The 23,074-nt window shown below is 31.2% G+C and overlaps 1 protein-coding gene across 18 annotated transcripts in view; it reads right to left on the bottom strand.

Annotated features, from left to right (window-relative positions):
* LOC118201136 (uncharacterized) overlaps positions 1–23,074 on the bottom strand; it is a 385,427-nt gene that overhangs the window by 291,714 nt on the left and 70,639 nt on the right. For 13 of the 18 annotated variants that reach the window (XM_085825487.1, XM_085825478.1, XM_085825469.1 and 10 more), the window contains 3 exons: positions 18,149–18,229; positions 15,933–16,016; positions 9,869–9,958 (listed from right to left, as the gene is read on the bottom strand). In XM_085825487.1, the coding sequence (XP_085681613.1) occupies positions 9,869–9,958; positions 15,933–16,016; positions 18,149–18,229 (255 nt within the window). The remainder of the gene's footprint in view (positions 1–9,868; positions 9,959–15,932; positions 16,017–18,148; positions 18,230–23,074) is intronic. The other 5 variants (XM_085825518.1, XM_085825505.1, XM_085825514.1 and 2 more) reach the window with 1 other exon arrangement.

The following is a 23,074-nucleotide window of genomic DNA, read 5'->3' as shown; positions in this document are numbered from 1 at the left end:
TATTTTCCGTTCATCATCATTTTGAAACTAGAAATTAAGTGTATTATATGCATTAATCATTTTAATTCAACAGAATTTTCACTTTTCAAGTTTGCTTGAAACAAAGCCATGGTAAACTGCAATACATTGTTTTATAGCAATAGGGCAGGAACAAAGGAAAAAAAAGAGTCAGAAAATAAAAGTATACATTATCTGTCTGAATGCTTCCATGCCTTTCAAAACTACCCTTAAAAACATTATTATATAACCATATGAAATGATATTACTATAGTTCCAAATGAAAACATGAGTTTTAAGTGAAAGGGATCTTTCAAAATGAAAAATAATCATATGCCACTAAAATTAGATCTAACATTCAACAGAAAGAATTACACACTCTATCTGAAGACATTACTCACCATTGTAATGAATTATTAAGACATTTATTTTCAAGAGTTATCAGTATGTCAGAGAAACTTATATTTTAAAATATGACATTTGTTTTTAAAATAGAAAGAAGGTGCTTAAATCATTGAACCCAATTTCTTTGTTTATGTAGCTCTGCTCAATTCAAGCAAAATATTTTTTAAAGCATTAGAAATCTCTTTAATTTTTATGATTAAAAGAATTTAACATCTATACACTACAAAATTTTTGCACTGCATGTTGAAAAAATTAAAATATAAGTATTAAAATATAAGTATAAAATATAAGTATAATTAAGTAGCACAAAGATTGCAACAGTATATTCATAAAGAATGAATTGCTTTACTTAAACAGAAACTTAAATAGCATTTAAGTTTGATACCATAAAAAATCTAATCAGCAGGATATGTCTTTATCTTTTTTTTTTTTTTTTTTTTTAATAACATTCTTTTTTCACAGAAGTCTCTTGATTTTATAAAACCCTAATCTTTAAATTACATTTATGAATGATTTTCAGCTTTCCTAGTACTAGACCCATTTATTGAATGACTTGAATTCATAAACATCTGAAGTCTGAACAGTTTTGGAAGATTGACAGACTACTGTATTGTAGTTATTAGATGGAAAAATGTAATTAAAATTTCTCATTTTCATTTTATTAATTTACATTTTAAAAAGGAATTCACTATTCCAAAGTATATCTTATTTTCATCTACATAAAGTTTTAATATTTTTCTGTGTTTACTTCCTGATTTATTGTACCCAACTATCCACAATTTTGACTATCTATCCCAGTTTGATCAGAATTAGTCCAGTTTCCCATTTTTTCTATGTGCATATATTACAAATGGAAAAACGATGGTTTATACATTATAGAAGAATTTTTGTGCTATGTCTCATACTAGAAGTATTATTATTTTACATATAAAACCAGTCTTAGCTAGATTAAAAAAAAAGTTCTTTGTTAAATTCTTTGTAGCATTTACAGGAAAATTATAGTTATTTGAAATTTATTAATCATGAATTTCAATTTTTGATCTTTGCAAAAAATTAGTTCTAAATTTCTTACTTTATGTCTTTACTGATAATTTTTCAGCAGTTTAATGGACGAAAATACTAGGCATGTTTATATTTTGTTTTAAAAATATTGTTTTGTAATTATATATATATATATTTATATGTGTGCAAGTGTGTGTGTAATTAGATGGCTTGAATAAAGCTACAATGGATTGGCAATAGTTCTTTGTGTTGTAATAACTTGGAGCAGCTTTACTGCACAGTTGGAGAAGTGACACTCAAAGAAAAACATAGCAGTAAATTCTATACGTAATTTTATTCTTTGTAAATAAATTTAGGACTCGTATTCTTCTTCATTGCACCTCATCATTGTGGATGTGCTACACACCCCAAAATTTCAGACAGATTTTTTTTTTTAGAACAATAGACAGCATCTATCAGAAGCTAAGTGACATGTCAGTGAGCAAAGTAGCATTTTAAGAGCAAGAGAGCTAGACGCATTCCACAGAGATTGTAAGAAAAGGAAATGAAGCAGGAGCTGGTGGAATATATTCCATATCAATTTTGCACCCATCTTCAATATACTTGAAATCAGAGTCAGAACTGCTATCAGGGTCACAAATATTGTTAGAAATGTAAGTTATATCACTCGAGAAATGCTTCCGGCTGGACTTCTTTAAGATTTGAAAAGAGCGCGCTAAATAGTACAAAACGTGCTTGTATATTTCGCAGAAATATGGACAGCTAATGCCATCTGTTAACCCAGATCTGAATATACAATTAAACATCACAGAAGCCGAAATGAAACCATGAAGGGGAAAAGAGCGGGTTGCACAGTTAAATAGACGGGGAAAATGCATCCCCATGGAAAATGCAGGCTGTGCAAATTTTACTACTACTACGTTGCCTGTGGAAATCACGGGATAAGCAGCAAGAGTGTTAAGAGGCTATTGCTAATTTTAATTATAATTTACATATATTTTATCATAGATATAATATATATACGAGTGTGTCTAAAATATAAAAAATACCATGGCTTTGCTCTGTGTGAAGATGCAACCTACGAATAACTTTCCACAATTTCTGGATCTTCCTCCTTAGACCAGTACTTTCGAGAACATTCTGGAATGTTATATAACCACTAGTATAAATACTGAGTACGCACCATTTTTTGCCAGACTGCTTTCTTCTACTGCTGCTTCAAGACCTTGCTGCTAATGAACATAGTCCAGTATTAGGATTATTTTGTACTACAATTTTTGTACCAATGTAATTTAAAACATTTTCCAAAATTACATTTATCCAAGTCCCAGTATCAATAATCGCAGGTAAAATGCTCTTATTACTCTGAACACTTACCTTAAAATAAGTTCACTTGTTTTTTGAATTAGTCTGTTACGAATTAGGATTATAATAACTTATAGAGGGAACTGTTTGATAATTAAGTAGCCTGTAAGAGTACTGAGTACCGCAAATTTCTGAAATTTTGATAATGATATTGATTCGGTTGAAATAACCTGCTATAGTACCTATGTGGATTTTGCCTAGCAGTAATAAATCGTTGACTACCACTTGCATTTGTTACTTCCTCCAGTGCAAGTAGAACAGGAAAAAGTTTTTGTGCTGTTTCAATCCATTCCTTTGGTGTATTGATATTTTGCACAGTTAATAACATTCGTTGAGCCTCAGGTAGTCCTTGATTTAAGGCTTCAACCATCGTTTCATCATTAAGTTTTAGACTGGATCCATATCGTAGTTTTGCATGAAAGTACCTGTCAGTGTGGTTGAATCTGGAATATTGTATTGCCACAGAGTCGTCAAAGGTAACAGCCTCTGCTGTGGAGAGGTATGTATAAAATTTTTCCTTTAATGTTAACCAGTCTTCCCGTGAACACTCCCGAATGAAATTGAAATATGTGAGTGCCTCTCCCCACAGACACTCAGAGAATAAAAGAGGCTTATCTTTTTGATGACGTTTCTAATTTCACACTTTTGCTCAAACAACAAAAAATACTGACTTATGGGAAAATCCGAAGTTTGCAGATCAAAAACAGGACAATTGAATTTATCCATATTAACGCTAGTTGTTTCATCCTTATTTGTTGACATTTTGGTTTTTGAGTGCATAAGCATAATCCATAACACAGTTATAATGCCATCAATACACAAAAGGAAAGTTTTTTGTCTAAAGTGTTTTAAGCGTTGGGGGGGAAAAAAAAAAACTAGCCAAATGAAGAAACGTTTAAGCACAGCACAAAGCAAAAACCACCAATTCTGTCTCTGTTTGTTCAATTCTGGATGATAAAAGCACCATCCGAATGACTGTCCTTGACACACTTTACAGCACAGCGATGGAAGTTAGAAGCTCTCCACAATGACTCACATCGAATTTAGAAATAAATCCAAAGAACTTTTTCCATGCAAAATGAAGATCCTGTTGACTCATAAATATACTGTAATGAGTAGAATGCTGCAAAATGATGACAAAGAAGGATTTAGTTTTTTAGATTCCACATCTTTATTCAATTCTCACCGCAGATCATTTTTTTTAGATGAAATTCTCTGAATTACATATTCAATAGTGATTTAAACTAAATTAAAATAAAACTAGATTTTCTAGAAATTTAGATTTTCTACATCATAAATGTTCTAACAAAGGGAAGAAAAATATGGGATGAGCAGCAAGGTCTTGTAGCAGCAGTAGAAGAAAGCAGTCTGAAGAAAAATGGCACATACTCAGTATTTATACTAGCGGTTATATAACACGCCAGAATGTTCTCAAAAATACTGGTCTAGGGGGAAGATCCTGAAATTGCACAAAGTTAATTACAGATTGCATGTTCATGCAGAGCAAAGCCATCACATTTTTTATATTTTACATCGAAAGACCTTTAAAAAATATTTCATTCGACTTTAACATTTTTGTGAACAGACTCTAAAACAAAAATTTCACTTTTCAATGGACATTTTGAAGAAATTTGAAGATTTTTATGTTTCTAATCGATTATTTGGTATTATTCTTAAATATATTATTGCCTTATAGTTTTAAATTAGATGTTTAGTAATATGTTATATGTTTATTTATAAATTATAGGTTTCATTATAAAATTATATAATTAAGCATTTTCTAATTTTATTAACCGCTAGTATAAATACTGAGTACGAGCCATTTTTTGTCAGACTCTTTTCTTCTACCACTGCTACAAGACCTTGTTGCTGCTCATCCTATCTTTTTCTTCCCTTTGTTAGAATAGTTATGATGTAGAAAGTCTAAATTTAATCTTACTTAATTTAAATCACTATTGAATATGTAATTTGGAGAATTTCACTTAAAAATTATCTGCGGCAAGAATTGAATAAAGATGTGGAACCTAAAAAGCTAAATCCTTCTTTGTCGTCATATTGTAGCCCTCTACTCAGCCAGAACAGCGGCCAGACTCTGATGCAGTTATATTGTCAAGCTCTTTCATTCCTGTGCCTGCCTGCCAAAATATTACATATATATATACACACCATATTAAAAAATATTAGATACAGCTAATAATTCCTTAAAATCAGTTGTAGCATTTCTATGCCCTTCAGGAACAATTTAATTTGTTCCAGTAGGCTACCAGCTGCCCAATACTTTATGCTTAGCTTTATGCTTAGCTACTATGAGAATACCTTTCTGGATTAATAAAGATGATTATTTAAAATTTCTGTGAATTAATTTAAAATAATTATTTTATGAATATAGTCCTAGCATGGTTAGAAAATTGAAAATATATAAAAGTTCAAAAATCCAGTCAATAATATTTCTGATATGAGGATTTGAGAGAAGCAGATAATGCATTTCTGTTTAGTATATTAGAGGCACAATTAAATTATCATTAATTTTGGAAGCCAACATTTAAACTTATACCATAAAAGCTCTTATTCAAAGAATTGGGATATGACAGATGTGAGGAAACCTTAAAAAAAATTAAAAGTTAGATTATATTAGTAATTTGGCACTCACTATACATCTGACATAACAACAATTTAATCAATTTGGCATGTATGTGTGTGACATCTTAACTATGAATTGAAAAGGGATGATAAGGATCATTTACAAGATTGATAAGTGAGTTCAGTTTTATCATGAGACATATAAATATTATGAATAAAATTATGTTTTTTTTTATAAGAAAGAAATTAGAATGGGGTAGGAAAGTTTTAAATTAAAAGAATTCTGTACCAGGTACAGAACATGGTTATAGATATACTTTAATTAAATAAAATAACAGAAGTTACTGTCCAGTCACATTACGCTGAACCCTATGAAGGCATAGACAAGAATACCAAGTCCATTTGCAGAAAGCAGAAAGCAGACGTCTACAAGAAAGCATAGTTAACATGTTTTCTTACAATCTTGCTGTAGTCTCTCGCTTTTTAAAGAAAACATGATGTACAAGTTAACAGAAAAATAGAAAAAAAAGGGGGAGGCAGCATTAAGAATATTTGCAGTAAATAATAAAGAAAGTACATCAGTCTTAAAAGGGAAAATCTTAGAAACAGTCCTTTCTGTATGGGGAATGAAATTTTCTTGCATACTTCAAAGATCTCTGTCATCGGTAGTTGAACTGTATTAAAAGTGAATGTAGAATAAAATATATCATTTAGTAAACTATCGAAACAAAATTAAACCACATAAGCCTTAAGAGTAAAAACAAGTACTTATCTACAGATTAACAGCCACTCGTGGCTAACAATCATATCACTCATACAAGCCATGCATTAAACCTGAGCAGAATTTTAAACTAAAATTAAACTGAATACATAAGTGCCTACAAAGGATATTTATCTGGATCAGTATCACTGAAGTGAACTAATGCAGTAAAAGTAAATACAGTAAATATACAAATTTTAAAATTCAAATTAAACTGAAGCTTAATAAGTCAGGAAGGAATGTGAAAAAGTGTAAAAATTCCAAAGAAACAATATACCAAAGAAAATAATAAAGAAAGTACATCAGTCTTAAAAGGGAAAATCTTAGAAACAGTCCTTTCTGTATGGGGAATGAAATTTTCTTGCATACTTCAAAGATCTCTGTCATCGGTAGTTGAACTGTATTAAAAGTGAATGTAGAATAAAATATATCATTTAGTAAACTATCGAAACAAAATTAAACCACATAAGCCTTAAGAGTAAAAACAAGTACTTATCTACAGATTAACAGCCACTCGTGGCTAACAATCATATCACTCATACAAGCCATGCATTAAACCTGAGCAGAATTTTAAACTAAAATTAAACTGAATACATAAGTGCCTACAAAGGATATTTATCTGGATCAGTATCACTGAAGTGAACTAATGCAGTAAAAGTAAATACAGTAAATATACAAATTTTAAAATTCAAATTAAACTGAAGCTTAATAAGTCAGGAAGGAATGTGAAAAAGTGTAAAAATTCCAAAGAAACAATGAAGTTCCCCTATACTTTTAAGATGAGTATTACGGATTTAGCCCTGAAATTTCAAAAATACTCAAAATGTCATGCACAGTATTTTCTTGACTATAATTATAAAAATGACTCTCATTTTGTATGCTGATTCCTTTTTTCCCCAATATACAGTCAAAAGTCTTTAATCCGGACTCGTCGGGACTTCGGTGATTCCGGATTAACAGTTTTTCCGGATTATAGATCATCAGTTTAAATCTGGTAAGATGGCATGCAGAAATTCTAAAATTAAAATTATGAAACCGTAATTTATGAAATAAAGAGCAGTTATGATCTAAAGGGTATCAAAATTTACAAAAAAAAAGCTTAATATTTATTTGTTTACTTTAATAAACATTTCTTTCAATGCGCGCATGCATAAAGCATACATTACACATAGTCGAAATTAGAAAATTGCAACCAGAAAACTATTTCATGTGTATTCTGATATTTATAATGACGAGGAAATTGATTTAAATTGTATCGGAGTACATCGAGATGAAACACTACATTTAGTGAGGAATTATAAGCCGAATAAAATAAAAACATCTGCCCTGAAGATGAGGATAGTGCTGACAGATCAACTTCCAGTTCATAGCGTGCCATGACGTCCCCCCCCCTGCAGAGCAGCATGAAATTGATAAACAGATTTCAGAATGGTTAGAGAAACAAATCACTTTTCTGTCACTTTCTTCATGCCTTTATCCATATTTTGCAGCAATTCCACTTTTTGTTTAATAGACATTGAAACATGCTTTCGCTTTGTAGATCCTTTGGCAGCTCCAGAATTGGAAACTCTTTTTGACATAATCAAAATTTGAAACTTACTTTTTATAAAATTGCTCTAACAGTCTGCAAAAAATAATAAGCCGGATCCAGTTAGAAGATTAAGGAACAACGCAATCTGCAACGTTAACTGAAATAGATAATTAGATAATTTTAGCTTAGCTTATACCGTCTGTTATACATTAAACACGCATGTGTAAACGTATTGGTCCGGATTATAGATTATTCCGGATTATGGACGTCTGAATTAAAGACATTTGACTGTACATCCAAATAGAAATTGGATACATTGAAAGCTGACAGAAATTTTAATGTGCAATGAATACGAAAGCCACTCTTTCATACAGAATTTTACGTCTATAACACTGAGAGGGTTAAAGAGAAATTTACCAATTTTCCAGTTCAATACATGATATTTTATTATTTCCTTTTTAAAGTGGCCACAACAAGCACTCTTGCAAAATTTCCTGATAAGCATTATATGTAAATTCAAACTGAATTTGAAAAATAGATTACATGACTTAAATAAAATTTTTCTTTCTTTTGAAGCCCCAATACTCTCAGTTTATTTTTCTTCAATGTTTATTAGAATGATATTAGGAACTTCTAATTCAGTTAATATATTTAACCCCATCATATCTATTTCAAATGAAGATACATGGCATCATAAACTTGTTAAACAGAACAGGGTGTTTATAAAGTCTCTATACATTTTCGCTTAAGCAGACTTTATTCTGAAATATAAGTTATCAGTTACATGAAACATAATAGAACACTAAATTAGTACAATTTCAATGTGTTTCCTCCTGTGTGTCTAGGCATAATTGCCACTATTCCACTACAGTTGGGAGCAATTACATAAAGTTATTGGCATTATTTCAGCTGCTGCAGCCATAATTCACTGCTTTAATTGTTCAATGCTGCCAGTCTTCACTCAGAACACTTTGGACTTGACAAAACCCCGTACAAAAAAGTAAAGGGGAGTTAATTCTGGTGATTGTAGAGCCGAAAGCGGTTGAGAGCCATGACTAATCCATCTATCAGAAAAAGTTTCATTAAGATAATTACACACAATAATGGCATAATGGGGAGGTATCCCATCCTGTCGGTAGACAACAGTATCAATAATATCACCTGATACTAGCTGTGGCTCAAGATATTGTTGCAACATAACGAGAGAAATTTCTAAAGTGATGGTCTTTTCTGCAAACATGAAAAGTCCACAGAGCTTAGTTATTCTAACTCATACATTAACTTTACGTGCGTCTCACTGAGATTTGCATGACACGTTTGGTTGTTGATCAGCCATCATTCGGTAATTATGCCTACTAGCATGGCCGCTGAGATGGAATGTGGCTTCGTCACTAACAGAGAACATTCTCTATTAAGTTCTCATTATCCACAGCTTCCAACAAATCATAACGCATGGCTTGCCGAGCTGCATAGTCCTCAGCTTCAAGTTTATGCACAGTTTTAATGTGGTAAGCACCTTGATTAAATGACAGTGTAGAGTTTTCCAAACAATAGTATGTTAAATACCAAGTTTTTGGTTGAGTTTTTGTGTAGATGCCCGAGGGCTACGTATAATCACTTCTACACTTTGCTCAACTTGTGGCATTATCTAAGATCTCCCAGAACAATCTTCATCTTTAACACTACCACTTTGCCTGAATTTGTTTACCAAGGCTTTAATAGCTGCTCTAGTAGGGGCTTGGTTTCTGAATTTGTGGGCGAAGTCCTCTTGCACCTGTTGATATGTTAATCCACGTGTATAGGCATAAACAATGGCTATTCTTTCCTCTGCTGATGGCATTCTTTCAGATCAACTCCAAAGAAATTAGAATTAGAGCATATTTCTCGAAAATGTACAGAGACTTTATAAACACACTGTATTATGAAAATGAGGTAAGAAGAAATCTTTACATAAAAGCTTACAAAATTTAAGACATTTCCCTAATTCTGACATTACATTATTCTGAATTGCAAGAAGATTCACATGTTAGAGACATCATTTCTAGCATTGTATACACTTAACACTGAAAACAGCTCTTTCCATAAAATCATAGCACGATAGCAACATTGTATGAGACAATTAATTTTAATTAAGAAGACAATTTAAATTATGAAGGATTAATAAACTTCCAAACATTTTTTAAAAAGTTTTAAATGAACGAAGGGAAACACAGTTAAATATCACTTACATTAGGCGTTTCTTCAATGACCTTTCTGGGCCTTCCTGGACGACGATTATGACATTCTAGTAGTATTTCCCATTCGTCATCAATCTGAATCTAGAAATTAGATTGCATAAAGTATTTGAATTCAGCACAATGTGCATTCTGCAAGTTTGCTTGAAACAAAGCAATGGTAAACTTCAATACATTGTTTCATAACAACAGGAGAAGAGCAAAGGAATAAAAAAAAAAGGAATTACTCTTATATGCTCCCTCAAGTTGCCAAATTTCTCGTCAAACATTTTGCCATATTACTATCTAAATTTTTTGTCTACATTTTTTCAAACTTTAAGCCTAAAATGTCTCCAAAAATGCAGTTCTCGCACATGCAAAAACCACGTTTTGAACACACAATTTAAGCTAAAAATCTGAAACAAAAACAAAAAATTTAGATAACAAAAACGTAAAGTTTCTAACCAAAAATATTTGACAAGAATCCATGAATACAGCGATAAGTTTTAACTTAAAAAAGCATCTACAAATTGCACAATCTAGGCAACGAAAGAATCTACTAACTACGCACACCTCGCTTTAATAAATTAACACAAACAACAATAAATTTCAAAGAATACCATGTACACAGCGTTCTGTTTCAACTTTAAAAAACATCTACGAATTGCACAATCTAGGCACTATGCACTAATCAACAAAATAAACTAAAATAACTAAAGTTAAAAAAATAATAATGACAGAAATTCATACTTAAAAAAATGAAAATAACATTCTACAAAATAAGAACAAGAATAAAATAAAATGCACTTACCATGAATGAATGCTTTTTTGAACAGCAGACATACCAATTTCATGCTGCCACATAATTACTGTCATATTTATATGACAGCCAGACACACTATCCAGAAAATTCATACTATGGTTCACAAACAAATGTTCAAAACCTTCTTTCCCTAAATTCTTTTAAGATTTCCAGCCATCCAAAAAAATAGTTGTACAAGGCTCAATCCACTCTTTAATACACTGCATCAGCGTTTCCTTACTTCTATCATGCCCAGCCACTAAAAATAATCTCCCGGACCCTCTTGCAACCACGTCTCTCATTCCAACATAGACCATTTCAAAACACGCACAACACGAACCAACCAGCAATTAAACCAATACCGCTTTGCGGTATTCAACGTCAAAAGGGTTGCCATACAACATGCAATCGCACCAAAAACCAGCGCAGAACACATATCGCCACATTTGGTGATCTTATGGCACTTATAAGAGTAGAGCCAAAAAAAAGTCAGAAAAGAAAAATGCTTATGCAGTTTCTGTTTGAGTGGTTCCATGTCTTTCAAAACTATACTTAAAAACATTATAATACAATCATATGAAATGACATCACTACAATTCTAAATGAAAACAAAATTTAAAGCAAAAGGGATCAGGGTTCGTACACATTTCTGCACACGGAAATTAAGTACTTTTAAGGACCATTAATGAAAAAAATTAAGGACCTATGAGCAAACGGGAACTGAATAAATTCAATTGAAGATATTATCTATACCTGAATTTCACTTTTATAATACCATCCTAAAAATAAAATAAGTAGTATGCATTATTACTAAACATGAATTAATTAACATAATTGTTAATAAGTTTGAGAATAAAATAAACTATGCAAATTTATCAAGTAGCATTAAATATTTTACACTTTTGATAGTTGATCATATTTGAACGTTTATATCGATTTCCTTCTCTTTTAAGCATCTTTTCTAACAAAGATGCTTAAGATTAGTCTCAATATGCAAGCCAATGCTCTCACTAGTTTCTGCATGCTTCATCTCCTAACTTATCAATCTCTCCATAATGTACCTATGAGGGTTTAATTAATCTGGTAAAAGTTAAATAGTCCAAAACCCCCGACAGACGTGAAGCATATCATCACTATGTCTAAAATTAACTACAATATCAGACTAAGGTTTAAATAAGCCTCTTATTTAAAAAGAACTTAAAACATAAAGGCATGTTCTGATGCTAACAAAATCAATTACAGCTCACGGTGACATAATTAAACAAGAACAGCCAAATTCAAACTAATAATGTGGACTAACGGTCAAAGATTATACAATTTAACTGTAATTTAATCTGGCTCAACAACTCTATCATATGAGGAAATGGAAATTGGAAATTATAGTAAAGGTTGAAATCAAACAATTGAGTAATTTACATAATAATACTGCACATATCTTTGAAGAATAATTTCCTTTATGTACTCAGTTTCTTTCTTCAACAAGTTTCATTTTCATTTTAGAATTTTTGGATTTAATTAAGGATTTCCGTTACTCTAAAAACACTAAATGCATTTAGAAAGTACAGAAAAAGCGGCTAATTTTATTTCTTTAGTAATATGAACATTCAGAAGCAATATGAAATATATATAGTAAAAGACGGTTACAGAGCTGATGTGGCAGAATTTCTATTAGTAACACACCAAACAACATAATCTAGAAATGGCAAAACTTTTAGAATTTAAAGTAAGCAATGGAAGCAGAATTTTGAAAGGCAGTAGGCAGCAGAATTTAGGATCCACAGAGATTGCATCAGGTGGGAAAATGCCTATTGCCAGCTAGGTGTATCATGCATTAAGAAATACATTAAATGAATCTTTTAAATTGTAAGTTTTCAATTTCTTTATTAATAAAAAAATCCCTTTCTATAATGCCTGCCCATGTGATAAGATCAGAAGCATATTTGATATTTTCCATGCTTCTGTCTAATGAAAAGTAGAGAAAATAAAGAGAAGATTAACATGTTAAGATTCTAGTATCAGAAGTAATACTACCTTTCATTTCATACGGCTGTTGTGCTTGGGGACATGTTCTTACCAAGAAGGTTAACAAAAGAAATTTAAGAAAGATTCAAAGGAGAATTCTTCTTTGTATTATTAGTGGTTATAGAACCTTAAGCTATGAGGCTACTTTTGTTCTTGCAGAAGTTCCGCCTATTGATTTTGAAATTGCACATAAGAATAATATTTATGAGTCATTGGCAACTCATGCTTCGGAAGACTGTATTAATGGAATTGTCCCCTTCACTGATCTTCCTCATCCCGCTTCTTTAGAACCTATAAATTTCTGTGATTATAAAGAGACTGCTGAAATAAGTTTTCATAGGGTTTTCTTTACAGATGGCAGCAAGATGAACAACAAGGTTGGCCTTGCATTTGTTCTTTTTGAAGGCCATTCCGAGATTTGTTTTCTTAGACACCGTATACGGAATGAATGTACAGTTTTTCAAGCAGAACTTCTGTGCATTTATCTTGCTGTCAAATGGATTCAGGATCATGGGACAACATCCTCAAAGTACCTTATTTGTTCTGATTCTCTTTCTTCTCTTCAACTTTTGAGCAGTATTACCAGCTGCGATAAATTAGTTATCGAAACCCTAGTAACTGTTAGTTCACTTAGAATTAGAGGTATTGATATCTGCTTTGCTTATGTGCATGCTCATCATGGTTTCTACGGAAATGAAAGAGCTGATTTCTTAGCTAAAGATGCCTTAAATTTACCCATTGATATCAACATTAGCATTCCAAAGAGTTATTGGAAATCCTTTCATTATAAAAAGCTTTTAGCTATGTGGAATGAGGAATGCATTTCATCTTGTAATGCTGAAGTCACCAAAAGGTTCCTTCCTTCTATTTACCATAGACTGAATTCCGAGTCTTTCCTCTCATTAAATTTTAAAGTGTCTCAGTTTTTATCTGGTCATGGTAAATTTGCAAGTTATCTGTTTCGTTTTAATCTACGATCAAACAATTTATGTGAATGTTGTTCAAAAAGAGTTCCTCAGGATGTGGAACATTTGATTTTCTCGTGCCCTACATTTGATGGCCCTAGATTATGCTTACAGAACGATTTGAAAATGTTTGGAGTGACTTAACCAGTGAACTTATCTGTTTTGGTGAAGTCCAGACTGCTGTTCTCTGCTTTTGTTCGCTTTATTTATGCATGTAATTTTTAATGTTTATTTATACATGTAACCTTTAATGTACTAGTTAACTTACTTCTGTAAGCCCCGTGTTGTACATATGTGGTGCACGGGGAGTCTGTATGTTCTCAAAGGAAAAAAAAAAAAAAGATTATGTTTTCATTGTTCTTCCAGATGTTCTCCCAAAATTAAGAAATTCATAGCAAACTTTCTGTAAAATACATTGCTCTTCCAGATGTTCTCTCAAAATTAAGAAATTCATTGCAAACTTTCTGTAAAATACATTCACTACGTGTTGATACCTTGGTGACATTTTTCACTTTCACATATTTCTCGGATCTTCTAGAATCTAGGTCTATAAATCTTGCCTTCAAATCCCTCTATACTTTCCAAGCTGCAATGTCTAAAATGCTAAAGAGAAATTATACCTACCATTTCTGTAACAGAAAAAAGCCAGAAATATTTTGGAAAAAAGTAGGAGGGAAAAAGTATAAAATTAATTTTATAGAAAAAACTGATGCACATTCTGAGAATTTTGAATATTCTGAGACAATTACATGGGAAAAACTCTTACTATGAAAAAATTAAAAATAAGACATTTTTAATTAATTACACAGCTAATTTTGCTTTTGCTAACAGCTGTTTTGCAAATTGTGCTTTATAGCATTATACCTTGTTTATTTTTCAGATTTAAAATATTGTATAAGTTGCCAAAATGAAACTTTATAATATGACAGCGAAAAATAAAAATGTTTTATTTTAATGTTATTTTTTAAATATAATTTCAATATACTACCATTATTTTAATAAAATTTGTCAATGTTATGATGTTTTAAAAAAAATCGTTGAAAAATTCTCAGATTTTGGAATTAAGTTTCTATAGAAACTAATCTTAAAATCACCACAATGTTGAAAAGTCGACAAATTTAGAACCGTTTAATAAAAGAATTCACATCCCCAAAAGCAAAAAGTTGTTTAAGAGCTCTTTACTAGAAAAAATGAATTTCGAAATGCCTTTGTTTCACTTCTTGCTAAGAAACTCGAGTATCCCATCATTTATATTAGAAATAGAAAGAAATTACAACTCATGAACCCATTCAAAAGATTACCATATATACGGCAGTGAATCGCCTAAAATATTCTTCAAAATGCTAATTCACACTCAAAATGACAGTCGTAAAAACAGACAGAAATTTTAGATGATTAAAATTAAGGACCTTCTGTCGATTTTTACCAAAATTAAGGACTTTTAAGGACCAAAAATCGATTCCAAAAAATCTAAGGACTTTTAAGGACTCTTAAAGACAGTATGAACCCTGGGGATGTTTCAAAATAAAAAGTAATCATATGCCATTGTAATTAGATCTAACATTCAACAGAAGGAATTATACACCTTCTCTCAAGACATTATTTACCACTGTAATATATTTTTAAGGCATTCATTTTCTGAATTATCAGTATGTTACAGAAATTTATATTTTAAACTATGACATTTGGTTTTAAAATAGAAAGGAAGCAGGAGCTTCAAACATTGAACACAGTTTCTTTATTTATATAGCTCCGCTCAGTTCAAACAAAGTACTCTTAAATCTCTTTAATTTTTTATGACTAAAAAAATTTAACATGTACACAATGCAGATTTCTTGCACTGGCTGTAGAGAAAATTAAATATATGTAGCACAAAGACTGCAACAATATATCCATAAAGAATGGACTGCTTTACTTAAACCAAAACTTAGCATTTAAAAATAAATTTGACACTGTGAAAAGTCTAATCAACAGGATATGCCTTTATCTATTTTAATAACATTCTTCTTTCACAGAAGTCTCTTTATAAATAAAAAAAAGTCTAATCAACAGGATATGCCTTTATCTATTTTAATAACATTCTTCTTTCACAGAAGTCTCTTTATAAATAAAAAAAAGTCTAATCAACAGGATATGCCTTTAACTTTTTAAAATAATATTCCTCTTTCACAGAAGTCTCTTGATAAATTCCTGAAAATAAGAACTTCATTGAAAAATTTCCAGTCTTCATTGACACTCCTATAATGCCAAATAAATACAATTTAACTTACTTTACTTAAATTTAGCTTACTTTAAATGTTTCTTCATGAACATTTCTTGGTCCTCCTCTATGACTACATGAAGGCTGTTCTGTGGTTTCACATTCTTCACCACTCTAAAACAAGATATTAAGAATATAATGTTATATGCGTATGGGTTTGTAATAGATTTAATGTGCACAAAGCCAATGATACCTTGATAAAATTTATTAACTGGACAAAAATGTTGCCAAAAATCACCAAAATAGGTGATTTTGGGCGATTTTTTAAAAATTTAGCGATAAAAATTAGTTGCCCAAATTTCGCCAGCTTAGCAATATCTTGCCAATTTAGCAAGATAGCCCTTTTTCTCGATGCTAAAATAGACTTACCCCCAGTAATATTATTTTTCTGGCAGAGCATCATCTCTTTCAAGCCTTTCATGTTACAATATACAAAAAATACTACAACTTCACATATAATTTACCTAAAGTTGTTTACATGTATACAAAATTCATAACAATAATACTATATATTAGATTCAAATTAGAAAGGATACTGTTAGGAGGGCATATTTCTTTATAATAACAATATAAATAATTTTATGCCTTATGTACCAATGTAACATAGAATTTGCAACAAAACCAACCATGAATGATGAGATGAAGATAAAAAATTAAATACAGAAAAATCTCTCGTAAACTGTATTCAGTTATCCAGCAATATTATGGGACTTTTGAAGGTCTAAACTTAAATCTGAATTTTAAGTGTATAAGACAAAAATATGTAATAGGCTAACAATCTGAAGATTTAAATATGGGAAACATTTGTGCTAGGTTTTTACCGCCCAATGTAACATGCCTTATCCACCCAATGAATTATACAGAACATAAAGATGAACTACTGATTCTTTTTCATTCACTGATTTAAGGACTTTGAAAGAAGTCTCATACTCTCTCAAGAGATGACGAAATAAACGAATTTGTACTGAGAAAGTAGAAAGATTAGAAGGAGGAGGAAAATGAAAGATGAAGACAAGACTCAGAATAGGAGAATTACATGGAAGCTGGCTGAATTGTGGGCATTCATAAGATTTGCCCAGCAATGTTCATTTATGTCAGTACATAATGTTATGAAGTTTTACTGTATACGCAGCAAATTTTTTAAACTCTGGCAATTATCTTGTAAGCAGATACATATTCAAAATTATATATCATAATATATATGGTAATTTTAAAATTTTGCTTAATTTTATTTTCTAAAAATATGAAGTCATGTGTATATGTGTTAAATTTAAATAATCTATAAGATTTTCAATATTATATGTTTAACCACTTCATAATTTCTCCCGACACAGACCCATCTATTTGAAAACAAACAGTAGCTTTGAAAGACTTCAATAAATCAGATAACATCAAAAGGCCAATGCCCATCTTAAATACCCAAATAATCGACTAAAGTATTAACATATATATATATATATATATATATATATGGGGGAATGGTGAAGTGGTTAATATTGCATATGGCATTGCAAAACCTGGAACAGGTAAGTTCTAGCTATGTTTTTGATTATCCAGAAAATTATCTTATGGGAAATCGGTAAGTCTCGTTCCCACAGGTTGCGATAGATTCTACCATAACTCATATTTATTTATAAATCTCCTCTTTGTTATCATGAAATATGTATACATAAATTGATTTAAATAACCAAGCCAGGACTTCTCGAATACATGTTGAGTGTGCTACTGTTACACCACAAAGGCATGCAGAAAGGAGGGAGAAAATACTTTAGATAATCCTCCCCTTTTAAAGGTTAGGGGACCCAATCGCCAAATCTTGGCAGTGAAGTATCATCATCCACCACATTTTTAGTTTGTGTGCCACTGTAACACTAGGTTATTTTTTAAGCAGGACACATGACAAGTTAGCAATGCCCTCGATGGAACTCAAACTTGGACCTCTCAAATACAGGACGAATGTTACACCACAAAGGCATACAGAAAGTAGGGAGAAAATATGTTATAATGTAAAACAATCACATAAAGAGTTCACTATATGTACATTAACCACAGAAGATACAACGCATAGGAATGCAGAAAATTCTATTTATGAAGTATGCACAAGAAGCAAACCAAATTGTAATTTTTTTAATAGTATTAGAATGAAATATTCACTTTCATGATATTTAAATAAATAAGTGTAATTAAATTTTCATTCAGAATTATTATTTTTAAAAAACAGAGAAATTCAGTTAAAAATAACTTACACTAGATTCTATTTCAGAAAATTTGCTTGATCTTCGTCTACGGACAGACCTAGTTTGAACAGTTTCAGTTTCTCCCTCATTCTGAAAATGAAATTTTTAGCAAAGTTCTTAAAAGAGCTTAAAGAGATCTTTTAATAAGTTAACTCAGAAGTCTGAAATTAAATAAATTACTCTTTATGACTCTCTGGAATACTGGAATACCTTACTTAGTACAGTTAACTGGTTTTCTGAAGTACTATGCTAAATGTTTCTGCACTGAGTGAAACAATATTTCTATAGTAGAATTAGTCATTCATTCCTATCAAATTTTGTTAAAACAAAAATATTTGCATATTTACCTAAAATAATTAAAAATAATAAAAGGGTACAAAGTACAACAGGTAGCAGAAGACTTTTATTAATTTGTTTACAAAATCCAAAAGAGAAACTTTTTAAGCAGAAAAATAAAAGTTTTTTTTTTGTCCCAGTCCTTTTTTTTTTTTTTTTTTTTTTCCCATTAATCATGCAATAGCAAAGATCTGCATTTTTCTAATTTTCACTTTGTTTCAAGGCTTCATTTTGCATTTGGATCATTTTCTTCATTCAACTCACATGTTTCTCCAATGGCATATAATTATTTTTTGAGATTATTCAATGTGAAGCCCCCTCCCCGTTTTCCCATTTTCTTTTGTGTTGATGAGAGATTCATCACCAAGAGACTGAGATTCCTTTTGAATTCAGTCCATGAAGCTGGCAGTATCTAATGAGTAAAAGCCTAAATCATACTTACGCTAAATACAAGGTTGTTTTTACGATTTTGAGCCTAAATCATGTTAGAGTTTCACGACTTCTGCCGAGATTGCATCCATCTCAAAATCCAAGCCATTAAGCCAATCATTAGTGCAATAAGGCAAAACATATTTCCATAAGCTTCTCATATTATTTTCACTCACTTCATTCCATGCATGTCTGATATTTTCAACAGCAATTCAGGTACTGTAATTTTTCCAAACTAAGAGCAAAAATGGGGTGTTTTTATCACAGGTTGCTTTTATTGTGTGTTAAAGCTTTCTTCACAAAAAAGTATTAAATGCTGAAATAACCCCTTGATCCATAGGATGTAGGATGGAGGTAGTATTGGCAGGAAGAAAATGCATTCTGGCATAGTTACAAAGATTCTGGAATAGTTACAAATCCAGTAGAATAACTTAGTGCATTTTAATAATAATAATGCTTTAAAGGCTTTGTCTTGTTTTTTCACGGTAACTTTTAACGAAGGAACAAAATTAATCCTTAAACCAACTTTCAGACACTGCATTAGCAATCCAATCTTTCTTATTACGACAGCAAAAACAGAGGTAATGAGATTTTAGCACACGCCTTTGAAGCAAGAGTGTTTTCAGCATGATACACAAGCATGGGCTTCAATCTGACTTTAGAGCAATACACAAGAATGGACCTCAGATGATGTGATATGGCTATTGCAGAATCTGAGCGTAAGTTTTCTCTGCTAGTCTGCACATCTCTCAGTCAATGCGCAAGTGCATAACTAAACAGTCCCATTTATTTTGACAGTATATATTTTGCGCGAACCTTTTGGCTGTATTATTTTATTATAAAATCTTTCCAAATTGCATAATAGTGAAGCAATCAGTACTAAGTGAAATTTATTATTCAGATTACTAACCATACTACAGTGGGGTCAGCACTGAGTGAAGCCACACTACGCAAGGTATTCCTGAACTTCAAGATATTTTTGTTAGCATTAAAATAGTACCCTTAAAAGGCAAATAAAAGATTAAAATATAAAAAATTAATTTGCAATGACAATAATAAAATACGGAAAAGTATTAATTAATCATAAAAATACAAAATTACTTTCATTTTTATTCTTTTATTTATCACTTTACTGATTTTCTGAGTGGAATTTCTACTTCAGACTGTGGGTGTACCATGGATACACACTTTTTCAAACAATTCTTAAACGATTCCAAAAATTTAGAACGATGACTATATTATGAAACAATTATTCATTTTACCATTGTCAAAATATTTAGACAGAATGAGGAAAAGGAAAATAAAAATACAGTCAAAGATGGCCTTGTCAATAATGATGTTACGAATTTTATACACATGTAAATAATTTTAGTGAAATCAAATGTGAAATTTAGTACTTTTCTTTAGTATAACGTAGCTGCAGATCTGATCTAAAGAAGCTCATGAAAATGTAAAGAAGCGAGCGAAGTTTTGCCAGAAAAGTAAGAACACAGAGGCAAGTCAATTTAACACTGAATAAATAGCTATCTCACTAAACTCTGGCAATGGTTTTACAGAATAATTTTTTGTTGCCAAATTTGGAGAGGAACAGCCAAACATGTCGAGCATTTGGCAACATTTTGATCCAGTCCATCTATAACTGCAGAGCCGGATTTACTTATAAGTTATATAAGCTATAGCTTAGGGTGCCAACTTTCTTGGGAGTCTCCTCAAAAATTAAAATATAGTACAGTCAAAAGTCGTTAATCCGGACTCGTCGGGACTTCGGCGATTCCGGATTATCGATTTTTCCGGATTATAGATCATCAGTTTAAATCGCGTAAGATGGCATGCAGAAATTATAAAATTAAAAATATTAAACCGTAATTTATGAAATAAAGAACAATTATGATCTAAAGGGTATCAAAATTTACAAAAAAAGAAGCTTAATATTTATTTGTTTACTTTATTAAACATTTCTTTCAATGTAAGTTGTTTCGTTTTATGTGATAATACTTTCTCTTTATAAACAGACATAATTTTTTGTTCAGTTACAAAGTTCCGCTGTTCAAGTCCCGTTAATTGCTGTGCCGAGAATACCGACTAACTTGTCAATCGAAATTTTTTCATTTTCACTAACCTCTCTGTCACATTCTTCATGTCTTTATCCATTTTTTGCAGCAATTCCACTTTTTGTTTGATGGACATCGAAACATACTTTCGTTTTGTACAATCCTTTGTGAGCTCCAGATTCGTAAATTCTATTTGACATAATCGAAAGTTCAAGTTTACTTTTATAGTATTGCTCTTACAGTCTGCAAAAAATAATAAGCCGGATCCAATTTGAAAATTAAGGAACAACGCAATCATCAACGTTAACTGAAATCGATAATTAGATAATTTAAGCTTATACCGTTCGTTATACATAAAACGCACATGCGAAAACGTATTCTGCTCACGCGTAAACGCCTATGCGCATGTGTCAACGCGGCGCATGCGCAGAAAGTTTTTAGCTTTGAGGTCCGGATTATGGGTGTCCGAATTAACGACTTTTGACTGTATAAATAGTATAAAAATATTTTATAACAGACTTATAAATGGCCCCATATATCAAACAGCTTAGGGCCTTATCAAGTCTAAATCTGGCTCTGTATAACTGTAATATATATTGCTATTGAATAACAGTAATTGATGTTATATGTAGCTGTAAGTATATCTGGCCCTCAAATGCCTTCCAGTAATTTCGAGAAGTGGAAGGTACTAGAAATCTCTCAGTGGCCCAGGAAAAACTATATAAAATTGGGGAAAGCATCAGTTTTGACATAGCCGTAGTTAGTTCAGAGCCACTTTACAGTATTGAGATATCCGTGAGAGTTTCACCTTTTAGATCCACTTTGCATTGTGTTTAATGTTCTTAGTAGTTTGAAGTGTAACTACTGATTGTACTCTATGATAGTGTGAAGAGCTGTACAAGTATTTCTGTGGAAAGTTCAAAGAATGTAAATAAAAAATTTTAATAAAATAAATTTTATCTAGCTATCACCAGTTCTGTGTGCATTCAATCTATTAGAAGCTCATACACATGCAACAATAACATGAAGAGGTTAACTATTAATGACACTGTATGGGGGCAACAGAAAATTTCATTTAAATGTGCAGAAACCAATTAGGTACCCATATATATATATATATATATATTGTTTCAAAAAACATAAATAGTAAAGTTAAATTAAATTAAAATAATTCTCTTGCGGTTAAATTTATGTGCGTGTATATATATACACACACACATAACTACTAACTTTAATTTATCAATAGCCCTTTTAATTCTTCATTTTTATTTGGCTATGTTCTCTTCCTTGTCTTAAAACTACTGTTACATGAATCTAAAGTGAGTCAATTTAAAATCATGATATTACATTAGAGTAGTATTGCGGATATTTTTCAGCCAATAACAGTTTAAAATTTAAACAAAAGAAAAAATTCTTTAAATACCGCTGCTACTAATTGCACATCCTTTTTTTTTTTTCCACTTTGCTTGCTGCCAGCCTTGCATTGTTTCCAGCTGCACTTCATCCTTTGCAAGAAAAAAATTTAATCTGCACAGAATTATGGGGTGCATAATGCACCCATAATGCTGATGTGTAAACCAGTTAATGCTCATCTAGGACTGCTTTATTACAAAATAAAATTATGTTGAATCAATGGCCATGTCCCAAAAGCTTTTCTTCTTTGTTATGACATCTCGTGTATCTATGCAGCTGGTTTTCTAACCTTTAAACCTTTTTACCTAACGAAATTATATTACATTTACAGTGAACTCAGACGTGTACTAGTTGATTGAAACTCCAATGGATAAAGTATCTGCAAACTCTTCATTCTAAAGGTTTACATAACATCAGTGAATTGTCAAATTGGTTTTTGGGGTCAAGAATGAAAGTGATTTAGCGATGCATTCAAAAGTTCTTTGAAGGTCAACAAAGTGCATGTTTACCATACTGTCATCAGCTACTATTAATAAATTAGTGGTGTTATTTTTTACTGGTGCACGACTGAAAGTTATGAAGTGTGTGTTAGGAAAGTATTTTTTCATCAGCTTTTCTGTAATTGCATTTAAATTATAAATTGAATTTTCTCTTGCTAAATAGGATTTTAAAAATATTGCACCACCATATGAAAAAATATAATTTT

Source organism: Stegodyphus dumicola, chromosome 1 (assembly GCF_044657685.1).
Source record: "Stegodyphus dumicola isolate Sdum_Otavi_A_Nest chromosome 1, ASM4465768v1".
In the NCBI taxonomy this organism is placed as follows: domain Eukaryota; kingdom Metazoa; phylum Arthropoda; class Arachnida; order Araneae; family Eresidae; genus Stegodyphus; species Stegodyphus dumicola.
This window is presented reverse-complemented; position numbering and strand designations above follow the sequence as displayed.